A 12895-nucleotide genomic window follows, 5' to 3' on the forward strand; every position below is an offset into this window, starting at 1 on the left:
ATATATATATATATATATATATATATATATAATATCATATAATTTTACAGAACTGTATAAAATTTTAATTAAATCATTGAAATAAAATAAATATATACTTATGTACAAAATCAAGGTTAAATAATATACAATAAAAAGAAAATAATATCTAATCAAAATAAATTAATCAATACATTGGTAAATATTTACTAGCTAGAAATTAATTACTTTTATTTTATTTTTTCATTATTATTATTAGGTGCCTTCGTGTCCAAATTCTGAACTTTTAATTCAAAAAAATAAAAAAATAAATGTCACTCACCAATTTATTCAGCTATAGATAAAATAATATAAATGAAGAAACGTCAAAGAATTGAAATTATCGTATATATTGTGAGTAATGGAATTAAATATAAGAATATTTAGAATGTTATTGATATATCTCCACAAATTCAATGTGTTTATGACATTAAAAACATGCACTCAGATATGGAACATAATAACACAGGACGGTGTTTTGCTCTTGATAAGAAAGATTAAGAACGGTAATAAACAAGACAATGAAAGGAACCAGAAGACATTGCAAAATATCTTGTCAACACACTCGTCAACATTTTCCCCAAAACATTTTTTAAAGTTGCATAACAAAGCAAATCAGGTCATCGACAATCGAAAATGAAACTGAAGAACAAAACACTATAACAGAAGTGAAGTTATAATCACAATTTCCATTCGACAAACGTTAGAAGAAGCAAACATTGCGCCTTGTTTCACTCATTTGCTTTCATGAGTAATTAAGCACTTTGGAGACGCCAGACTATACACCAAGGTTTGAAAATGAGACTTTTCACATGACGTCGTGGTAACGTGTCTTGGCAGCAGAACGCTGCCATCATTTCCACGCGAAGAAAACATGAAACCTCTCAAAGCAGTGGTTAAAACTGTACTTCAGTAATGAATAAATTCAAATGTATTGCACATAAATTGTTTTTTAAGTCCTAAATAAATGTTTGTAAACAAACACTTGAAAATGCATTGTATTGCAAAGTTAAATACAACTGTGCTGTCCTAAAAAAAAAAAAAAAAGCACTTTGATAAAAACATTTTAAAATAAAATTAGAAAATTCCTGAATTTAGGATGACCCAAATGGATGACATTTTAATAGAGGATATTATTATTATTATCAGCTATCATTTTTTTTGATGATCTATTGCTCTGGAGTATAGATACATAAGAGAAATAACATTTTAGAAAAAGCTCTGAGTACGACTGGTTATGAAAAATACAATAATCTCATACATGATATAAACAAAAAATAAAGAACCCTAGTGGATAGGTATCAAACCAAATATATTGCATAAGAAAAATACATGTATTATAGTCAGATAGATAGATAGATAGATAGATAGATAGATAGATAGATAGATAGATAGATAGATAGATAGATAGATAGATAGATAGATAGATAGATAGATAGATAGATAGATAGATAGATAGATTGATGAATAAAAATACTGGACAATAACGCAATGGTCAGGGATCAAATAAAGTATTGTATAAATACTGTCTTATATGTTACACAATTTACATTATATTAATAAGTTATAAAGTAATAATTTATTGCCAGCCCCTGCTCCCTAAGTCACTAATACGTTCACCAGCTTTCCTCTCAGTTTAATGCAATGAAAATATCTTACATGTTTTAAGACATTACTTAGCAAGACTGCACCTTATAAATGTATTACACAATGTTTCTCTTCATAGAAATATGAATTATTATGTAAACCACGTTGAGAATCATGTGACTTGAAAAACAAAACACTGAACAGGTAGACGAAAACCGCCTTTGACGTCATACGGTCAGGCCAAAGGTAAACACGAAACGGAAAGGGCGGTGCTTGGCATAGACATATACTGCGTACATAGATGTCTCAATCAACTAGTTCACCTCTTACTGCGTTACGTAAATGCAGCCGCCATATTGAATGTGTCTGAGCTTGCCCGTCAACTAATGCAAGCGAACGTCATAAAGGGACTACCTCTCATTCAGCCAACACGCAATGCGTGACCCTGGGAGGTCCTCTTCAGTGTTGTGACGTCATTGCCGCTATATAAACTCGCCGGCTACGTATAGCTGCTTATGCTTCGCGCTTCTCTTGTTGACTTTGGAGCAGATTGCAGAGGCTTGAACACGTACAACTTTATTGTCGTCGTTGGTTTCGGCGGAGACACGTTGATAAACATGTCGGGCCAAGGTGAGTGTTGTTTACTCTTTTGGGTTGTTTGTCCTCTTCTTCATACCGAGGACATTTATTCGTGTGTCTCGTTCGTGTATTCGACTCTAAAAACAAGTAAATACGCGTATCGTTAACATAATGTATGTATAATTAATATGTTTTAATAAAAGGTTTATTTTTACACCAACCTTTTCATCACCATTGTTTTCATTATTATTTTATATAATTATATTTTTTCTGTATAAAATACGTCACTCAGTGTAAATAAATATTTTTTTCTACATTTGTTTATATTTTATTCATTTATATATTATATACTGCGTAATTATTTTTACAAATCGTGCACAAAATATATAAATATATATTTTAAATATGATTTTTCGATGTTTTTATTTATTTATTTCCCCCCCCCCCCTCTTTGGACACTGAGGATATATACTAAAATATTTAAAATAATTTATACAGTATAAATGCATATATTTTCTTTAACAGATATTTCGTGAGATTTTTTTTTTCTTAGATTTGATTATTTCCAAATGTACTCTACATGTTAGTTTGTGTGCGTGTGTGTGTGATTGTATATATTGTCACTGTAAATAAATAACCATGCAGGTCAAAATTTTGTTTTCACATTTTTTGTTAGGAAAAAGACTTTTCATTGAACACTTGTCAAATTAATATACTGGTGTTTGTATAAAATATGCAAATACTGCATATGTATATATTTATATTTATATATATATTTTTTTTTAGAATTTGTAAATGCTGTATGTTAACTTCATATTTGTTTATACTAAATTTTATTCATCTTTTATTTAGGTCGAATTTTCTTATGGAATTAAAGTGTTTGACTTCAGTCATGTTTTAATTATAATGTTACGAGCATTTATGGGTTAAATGTTTTTGGCTATTGTATTTATAGCAGTTTCTCCTGACTTGTTACTAGTTTGCCCACCATCCTATTGAACTAGTATTGACTCCAATTATTTCCTATTGTATTCCAGCATTGACAAACAGCCCTCCCGCCCTCAGCGTAAGCCTGGAGCTACGCCACATGGGTGACCGGCTCTACTGGACTTGCTGCCTCTTGAGGGCCCTGACCAAGGAGCACAAGACCCTGGTCAAGTCCAGCGGTACATGATGGCGTGACGGGCGGATTTGCAGAGGATGTACAGAGGAAATGTGTGTCACCCTAACGTAGAAGCTGTTTGATGAGCTACCTTGGCGGTCGTGGATGCGCGACGCCTGATTGGAGGTTCGGCTGCGAAACATGAGGATTGGCCAAAGCAGGGGCGGGTGACCGAAAAACCACTACAACCTGGCGAGGGGATATTCATCCACAATGCCTTAAAAGAACTACTGACATTATTTATTATACCCAAAAAATATCAGCCGATACTTATTTCTTTCATAATTTTCAAATAAAAATCATTTGTATGTGGTTCCATGCATTATTATTGACATGCCGCAATATTAGGTACACACTTCTCAAACTTTTTACACCAAGTACCTCCTCAAAAAAATATTATTTGGACAACTTTGGCATACTAGTAAGGCAAATACGTTACGAGTGAGGCAACACTAGTGGACGTTTTGGTGCTACTACGAGGATCCAAGGTGGTTGCTAGTGTGTGACATATGCCTAGTAGTGTTAGTGCAACACAAAAGTTTACTCATTGTGGCACTAGTACTGGAAAAAGCTGCACGGTGGTTGTGTGGTTAGAGCGTCTGCCTCACAGTTCTGAGGACCGGGGTTCAATCCCCGGCCCCGTCTGTGGAGTTTGCATGTTCTCCCTGTGCCTGTGTGGGTTTCCTCCCACATCCCATAAACATGCATGGTAGGTTAATTGAAGATTGCCCGTAGGTGTGAATGTGAGTGCGAATGGTTGTTTGTTTCTATGTGCCCTGCGATTGGCTGGCAACCAGTTGAGGCTGTACCCCCGATGATAGCTGGGATAGGCTCCAGCGCTCCCGCGACGCTTGTGAGGATAAGCCGCTCAGATAATGGATGGATGGATAGTACTGGAAAATTTTGACTAGTACCACACAGTCGTTGCACTAGTGCACTGAATTGAATTTCTAGTGAGGACAACGTGTACTTGTACATTGACCTTACCATGGATACGGATATTGAATACACCGATAAATGCTCCAATGTATTCTTAGCCTGGTATTGTTACTCGTGCAAACTAGTTTACTAAAAAGGTGTAACTGTGTAGTAGTAGGCCAAAAGTGGCACTAGTAGTGGGGGTGGGGGTGAGGGAACAAAACATTACCAGGAAGTCATTCTACTAGTGTGCTGAAATTGTCAGGACAAGGAGTCCACTAGTACAAACATGGACCTTAAGATGGATGTCAAGGATATGGAATGGTCAAACGGCATTCCACAGACGTTTTTTCGAAGTATCTAGTTCTCATTATCAAAGAAAGCACCAGAGCAATGTGAGCTAAATTCAGGCACTTAAAGAATCCTTTACTTTATTTTCATGTGGTAATACAAAAGCATACAGAGAGAGAGGACAGAAAGAGAAGATCCCTTTTTTTGTGTGTACAATTCCGTTAGCTTGAACACATAAAACGACGAATAATCAGAATTATTACACAGACGACGCAGTCTTCTTGTGGAGCTACATCTCCCTGTTGCATGCAAACAGCCCTTTGTTCCGTCTTTCTTTCACCTTTGGATGTTGCGGTGCGGGAATGGAAGGATATAAATGCCAACAAACAAATGGAAATCCTCTTAACCTCTTTTTCTCAACCCTGCACCATATAACAAACACAAAAATGAGGTCCCTTTCGTTGATCTTTAACTTCGTTGGGCCTCTTCATAGAGTTTACGCTGATGTAAAAAAAAAAAAAAAAAGGAAACAACCCCCCTCAACCTTCCCTCCCAGAAAACAACCCTAAAAATGAAAATAAAGTACAGTGGCAGAACCTCCAAAGTCCCAAAAAGTTTAGGAAAATTTGCCTAGACTAGCTACATTAGCTTTTTGCACTAGCCGCCCTGTGCACGTTGTGTTACACGCGTTCCGTTTTTATAATGCAAGCGGTTGATTTTGCCTGACAGAATGTTTAACATTCAGAACTCGAAAGACAGCGTCTGAGGGTTTTTATAGGACCCACCCCCCCTCGGAGTCCTTCTATTTCACGAGCAGCAGCAAGTCAAGACGTAGACTAGCTGTTAGCATCTCACGCTAGCACCCAAAATGCACTTTGTTTCACGCACATATTGTTTTCCAGTACATTCGATTTTATATGTACTGAATGTAACCGTTGGCATTCCAAATCCAAAAAAAGGCTCCTTCTGTGTCCAAGTACTTTCATCCAGTGATAACCAGTATTACTGCTTTTACTTTGGTAGGTTTGTACTTCCTGTTTTCAGCTTTTGTTTCTTTTTGCCAACAAAAAGCTTCAAACTAGATCTCCTGCAACTACTGTCGGGCATTCGAGTCAGTCTGCTTGGAGTAAAAATGTGGGCTAGCTAGTTGCTATGTTAGCTTCTCATGCTAGCTGTAACATGCACTTTTGTTTTGTGTTCAACAATACAGGTTTCATTGATATAAATTAGACCATAGAAAATATTTTAGTGGGTTAATTGAAATAGTAAAACTCTGATAGTGTTCCCATTCCGACTCACGATTTGCTACTCGTGAATTTGCCTATTTGCGGATTTTCTGGGGAATTTTCTTTGCCCAGTTATTTACAAAATAATAATAATTAGATAAACTGATTTTAAAAGATCCCCCAAGATAGAGCCAAAGCCCTCTCTAATAGAAATGTAGTGCTTTGGCGCATCTTATGGCATCTATAGGCAATTATAGTGTAAATTACTTGCGTTTTTTTTTTTTTTTTTTTGCTATTCGCGACTGGGCTCGGACCTTATGGAATACTGTATTATACAGAATCATGAAACAATATGAAATCGTTTATTTTTGTTAGGAAATTAGAACTAAAAAAAAAAAAAAACTTTCTGTTTAATGAACGAGTAACTTTTTGAATTGAACTACTGAAATAAATGAACTATTCCAATATATTCAAATTTATTGAGATCCACCTGTAACATTGTTGGTTGATTTCATTTTATATGGGGAGGAGGTGCTGCGTTGTGTTGGACTTTGGAGGTTCCGTTTTATCACCTCGAAGCGGTTAGCACGTGAAAAAAAGGCAGACTACCTCGACTAAACAAACATCACAGCGAGGCACGCGCGTTCACAGCCGCTTATACGAATGCGTCAAAGAAAGTAAATAGCTTTTAAAGAGAGCGAGATCGGGCTGACCCTCACCACTCTGTGGAATGACTTACTCGTCGTCTGTAGCTGAAGATAAAATATTTCAATATTTTTTTTCTATATCTTCGAGGGGGTGAACACTCCCTTTCACGGACTACCTACGGAGCTGCGCAAAAACACTTGATGAATGGCAAACTACGAGATGCAGAAGTGGACGCCCAATTGTGTATCTCAAGATGCCGTGAAGGGAAAATTGAAATGAAAAAAAATTATACAATAAACACCACCACCAGGGAGCGGCATCATGGGAAAGGTCATCTATGGGCAGCCGTTTGAGCATTTTTTCGAGGTCCAAGGTCTATGTACTAGTGCGCTCTTTATTCTCACGAGTAAAACAATTCAGGGCACTAGTTGAACGACGAGAGTGCACTAATAGAGTGACTGTGTTTTACAAGTAAAGTATTTTCCCCTACGGTTGCCACTTTTGGCCACCAAGTACAACCATAAGCTGGATAGCATGGATATTGAATAAATGCTCAAACAGCTTTTAAGCATTTGAATATATGTTTATTCGAGATCCTTGATATCCAGCATAAGATCCATGCACTAGTACGCTTTTTGACCTCACGAGTAAGACAATTCAGTGCACTAGTAGAACGATTGTGTCTTACTAGAAACGTTTTTTCCACTACAAGTGCCACTTTTGGCTTACTGGTACGCAACTAAACCTTAGTTGAAAACTACTTTGTTGCACTAGTGGTAACACTACGAGGGTCAACTAGTTGGCATGTCCTAGACCCTACTAACAATACCAAAATGCCCACTAGCTTTGCCTCACTAATAACAGTCCTACTAGTATCCCAAAGTGCTCAAACGTCATACAGTAGCGGAAGGCAGTACAGTGTTCCCCCACTATTCGTCACTGACCCCCTCCAAAAGGTTTAGAATTGTCTATAGATGCCACAAAATGGTGGCAAAGCACTACTTTTGTCCAAATGAAGCTCCTCAACTCATTTCAATGCAATTCCAAGATCCCTAGTTGTGGTGCACTGAATTATGTTACTTGTGAGAACAAAGAGCGTACACATACATGGACCTTCAGCTGGATAACAAGCATATGGACGATATGCTCAAACGGTTATCTGTAGTCGTCCGCCTCCTGATTGGCTGAATGTTCTGCACGGGATCAGGAAGATGAAGCTTCCTTCATTGAGTCACCATGGCGACAGCAGCCATTTTCTCCTTCTGTGTGTCCTGTAGTGTCCCCTTCAGTTCCCAATCTGACCCTAACCTGAACCAGGTGAAGCCCACCACCAACGGGGTTTGCACTGGGATACTAACAACAACGTGGACCGCACAAAATGGCTCCCCCCTGACCTGAATTAGATTGTCTCTTTAAAGTCTCATTTGAAGTCCTCCAATAACGAATCAGGGTCCAACTGCATCGCTCGCTTAAAAAACAAAACAAAACAAAAATAAACTGAAAAACAAAAATATGTGTTTTTCCTCCTCATTTGGTGAAGGCGGCCACCACAGCCCACATGAGTTCATTGGCGCCGGGCTTGGCGCTCTCCTTCTCGGGCTCCAGCTCCAGGAGCGTATGCACCCTCTTCATGCCCAGGTCGTACTGCTCGTCCTGGAGAGGCGCGAAGGCGTTCTCCAGCACGTCCGACGAGTGCGCCAGCAGAATCAGAGACAGCACGCGCTTGTCCATGCGGTGAGGGTCGTTCACCCACTTCTCCAGAACAGAGTCCTGGACCTTCTTCACCAGCCTCTGACAGCACGAAAAGGAAAAATATGGGAATTTATCTAATTTGATAAATTTGTCTATTGTGGGAGGTGGCAGTGATCTTTATAAAAGTTCTCAAGCTTCATTGCACACATTTAAAGGTAGTTTTTTTTTACCTGTTTGATGGTGCTGTTGGTGAGCGGATGCGTGGTCATGTCGAAAAGCAGAAAGTTCTGTTTCTCTGTGGTGAGGACACCTTTCTCAACCAGGTTTTTGGCCAGACGTTCCCGGACGTTCCTCAGCTGGTAGTGCAGCTTGAAGGGACTCCAGGTCTCTCCTGACAGGATGAGTTAAAAAGTGATCACCCCAAAATAAATAAATACATACATACATACATACATACATACATACATACATACATACATACATACATAAATAAATAAATAAATAAATAAATAAATAAATAAATAAATAAAAGCCACATTTATGTTAAAATTTTTCAGTCCCGTGCGCCTCACCGCTCAGCAGCTCTACCCAGCTTTGCACAGTCTCGGGAGGCTGCGTCTCCTTAATGTGCTTCAAGGCCTCGTCCAGAAGCATATCTCCGGTTGGCCCGTCGGACTTGCAAATCACCTTGGCAAACACAGAAAAGGAAAGAAAAACACTGGCGTGGGGCGTATTTGAACAAGGTCGCTCACATTCTGGCTAAGCAGGAACAACTGGCACTATGTGGGTTACGCGCCTCACGGCCACACAGAGACTCTCGAGCGTGACAGGCGATCGCAGATCCACCGTCACACACGGCGACCATTTGAAGTCCACCACAGCAATGTCTCTGCTGCCTTAAGGAAGCCCAGACTTAAGACTGAGACCTTTTCATGTTTACGGACGAGAAAATGTTTGGTAACTAATGAGTTCGAAAATTAGTTTTGAACGTGTCTGCAATGTCTTTTTATCTGTATGTGAGCTACGGCGGGTCACTGAATTTCCCCATGGGGATGAATAACGTACCTGTCTGTCTATCTACCTATTTAGTCAATTGTACACAAATACCAGATCTTTGATTTGGCCCAAAGCTATGATGGGGAGGAGTACTGTGATTGGTTTAGTGTGTTTGTTTTATTGGTTTCCCGGTCCCCATATCGTTAGCCTAATAGCATAATTGCCTTAGTTATCATTAACTTACTGTCACAATATCAATAATAAATACATTTTAAAAAGTTGAAATGAGGCAACTGGTCTCTTGTTTATTGAATTTATTACTTTTCTTGTTTTCCAAAAATGTTCAAATATGATTGAGGCAACTATGCAATGAGGCTAACAATATAACCGATTAAGTCATTTTCAACTTACTGTCAATAAAAAAAACAAAAAGTGCTTGCTAAAATGTTTTGTTTTTTTCCATAGGTCTGTGTAGATTCACAGTCTTTGACATCTTGGTAATTCGAAAAGGTTGAATTGAGGCAACTCATCTTGTTTGTTGAATTTTATTATTTTTTTCAGAAAACAGAATATGACTTGTGCAACTATGCCATTAGCCTAACTGCACAAATGCATTAGTCACTTTTAACTTTGTGTCACAGTATCAATGAAAAATACCAATGCGCTAGCAAAAATATTTGTTTTTTCTTTATGTCTGTATAAATTGTCAGTCATCACGGTAATTCGCAAATGTTGCATCAAGGCAGCTGGACTCTTATTTGTCGAATTTGTATTTTCTGAAAATGTTCGAATATGACTTAGGCATCTATGCTTTTAGGCTAACAAAATGTAGGTATTGTATCCCCCCCATTTTCTCCCCTACATATACAAAATAATATTTGCAAATTGTTAGCCTAATAACATGATTACCCAGGTCATTTTTGAACACACAGTGTCCAGTGACCGAAGGGTCGACGGTTTGAGTCCCGGTTCTGAATGTCCGCTGTGGAAGTGTCCACGGGCAAGATGCTCAACCCTAAATTGCTCTCAGTGGAAGCGCCTTGCATGGCAGCAGCCGCCCATTGGTGCAGGAATGTGTGCGTGAATGAATGGGTGAATGATTGTGAACATCATAAAGCACTTTGGCGCCATGGTGGTATAGTTAAAACTTTATACTTTAAGTGCACGCCAATGACCATTTTCAGTAAACAAGAAGAAAAAAAAAAAGAGAGGTGCAACAACAATTAATTAATTGTAAAATAGCTGTTAACTAATTTGATCATCCATTAGTTGTTGTTGCACCCTCATTAATACACAACTATTTTGATAATCGATTAATTTTTCGGACATTGTTTAACTTGAAACTTTCCAAATCTTCAGAATTTCAACATGTCAAGTAAATACTCTGAGATTTCTGTAGTCCTCCATGAAAGCAGACTGATTACCTTTGTGTTCAATCAAAATAAGTCGTTTGCAAACATCCGCTTTTCCTTTGGAAAACAATTTTCTAAATGCTTGCCTATTTTCTGACATTTGATGCACCAAACCAGTAACTGAACTCACTTTGTTCATTTTCTGCATTGTCAATTTGAAATAATGTCCTGTTTTTAAAATAAAGGAATGCAAAATGTACCCCCCCCCCCCCCCCATTCAGATTAATTGAAAAGAAAGCGCTGGGTTAATCAATTATTGAAATAATAATACATTCAACTTTGTGGACCCCCAAGCTCCAGCTCAGAGACCCCATTTTGAGGACCACCGTCCTAGGTAGCTGAACACGGATTGGCGATGTCTTTAGGTTTTGAAAGACTGCCTCCTGTCTGCTCTCACCTTTCTCGAGAGCAGACTTTTCCTCCTCATGCCGCAGGCCTCCAGCTGTAGCCTCCCCCGGAGAGCCAGCTCGATCAGCATGCAGCCTCGGAGGCCGGACGAAATGCAGTCGTTCCAGAAGGACGTGTAGCCCTAAAGAAGAGTTGGTTGAATTTGGAAGAGGAGGAGGAGGGGGGAGAAAGACGACGACGAGCAGGAGCGAGAGGAAGGAAAAACAGCAAGAAAATGTACGCTTGTTTGCCCGTTCGCTGACGTGTTGGTTGAAAGTCACGTAAGATGTGGCAAGTTGTCAAGAAAAGTATCGAAGTAACGAAATAACGAGGCATTTATGATTAAAATAGTGAACACAGCAGTCACGCATTGTGCATAGTGTCGAGATTTAAGGCCCTGTTGTCACGGTTGTTGTTCACGCGCTGTCGTCGGGAAGAAAAGCAACGAAGAGAATGCTAAAGTTAGCTTTGTTGACATTTGCTAACGTCTCGTTAGCTAAGGAGCTAACTGAGGAGCTCGATGACGTTTTTGAAGAAAACCAAGCAAAATCACCTCTCGGTCCTTGAGGCCCAGGAGCAGAACCTCCTCCATGAGCGTCAGTCGGGTCTCCTTCGAGTCCCCCTTGTCGTCCTCGTCCTCCTCGCCGCGTCGCGCGTCCTCCTCCTCCCCGTCGGGTTCCCTCTCCTTGTCGGCGGCGGCGCTACGGGTGGCCTCGGTCCGCCGCTGGACGAGGCCCGAGGTTCTCTGAGTCAGAGAAGCCATATCTGGCGCTGCAAAACGGTCGAATCCGGACAAAAGTGGCTACCTCGAGCGAGCGGGAGGCCGCCCAGCATGTACGCCGAATGTTACAAGTGGCGGAATTTGTGCGGAGGGGGGCGAATGGAGACGGCCGCAATCGTTGGAGCTCAGACTTCGGGATTCGAGCTTCTCCGACTCACTCAGCCCACTTCCTGATCCGTCCAACATGGTGGAGAGGGCGGGGGGTTGCGGGGTGACGTTGTTGAATGCTGGCCTGAACGGAACGTGAACGCATTGTTGTTGCCTTCACTGTTCTCGGAAATCCTAAAACCCAGCTCGAGTTCCCACAAAAAAAAAAAAGAGACTTCCTTATTCTTTATGAAAGAAAATACACATATAAGATAGTTAAAACTTACGAAGCGGTATGAAGTCAATCATAAAATAAAATATATTTATAATTGTTTTTATTTTCTTGACTCGGGAACGTCATGTTAAAAAAACATATATATATATTAGGTTACCTAGAGTGTAAAATGTCCAGATTTAGTAGAAAGTAAGATTTTTAGATTAGATTTTAGTTTAAGGAGAGTGTAAGATTTTTATATTTAGTAAAATGAAAGATTTTATATTTAGTACAGTATTATATATCTTGAAAATGGATACATGGATATAAAAAGAATTCAACAATTTTGTATATTGTGCTTGTAGATTATCGTGTAAACATGTAGACACTCGTTTCCTTACATCTCGGCCCTCTCCGCGTGTAGGTAGCTAAATAAGCAACCAAACATTTCTTAGTCAACTGGAGCATGTATTAACCGTCTTTGAACACATGGTGGCACTCTGTTTCCATCCATCCGTGAAATAATTTATTTTGCTCTTCTTTAAAGCTGATTCCTCAAGAAGATGATGGGAAATTATTTTCAGGTTCTCTTCTGTCTTTTTGTATTTGTTGTTGTTTCGTATTTGTATGCTTTTCTGACCCACCGTGACGTGCGTTTGCTATGATTAGGTGTCACTCTTCACCAGTTCGTTCTTTCATTTTGCAGCGCTCCACCGCCTAAGATGACGCAGTGAGTAATGAGTAACCTCCACAAAAATGTCCCCCACTTCACTTTGGCTCAATTTGGACTCCGACCAAGTTTTTTTTCCCCGTCTGTTTGTTTGTGGACAAACATTCAGAGATGGCAAAAGTACTCACGCACCAGACCTACAGTCTATACAAAAAGTGTGCACACTT

At 39.3% G+C, this 12895-nt stretch overlaps 1 protein-coding gene across 2 annotated transcripts; it reads right to left on the reverse strand.

The window, feature by feature from the left end:
- Positions 1–4678: 4678 nt before the first annotated feature.
- Positions 4679–11879, reverse strand: LOC133413975 (Golgi phosphoprotein 3-like). 2 transcript variants are annotated; one of them, XM_061698944.1, is made up of 5 exons: positions 11470–11879; positions 10927–11058; positions 8694–8808; positions 8352–8512; positions 4679–8220 (listed from the first exon to the last, which is right to left on the reverse strand). In XM_061698944.1, exons 1-5 carry the CDS (start codon positions 11677–11679, stop codon positions 7957–7959), a joined length of 882 nt encoding a protein of 293 aa, XP_061554928.1. In that variant the 5' UTR covers positions 11680–11879; the 3' UTR covers positions 4679–7956. The 2 variants fall into 2 exon arrangements, with proteins under 2 accessions (XP_061554928.1, XP_061554929.1); XM_061698945.1 differs by lacking the exon at positions 10927–11058.
- Between the last annotated feature and the right edge of the window lie 1016 nt (positions 11880–12895).

This window comes from Phycodurus eques, chromosome 15, assembly GCF_024500275.1.
Source record: "Phycodurus eques isolate BA_2022a chromosome 15, UOR_Pequ_1.1, whole genome shotgun sequence".
In the NCBI taxonomy this organism is placed as follows: Eukaryota; Metazoa; Chordata; class Actinopteri; order Syngnathiformes; family Syngnathidae; genus Phycodurus; species Phycodurus eques.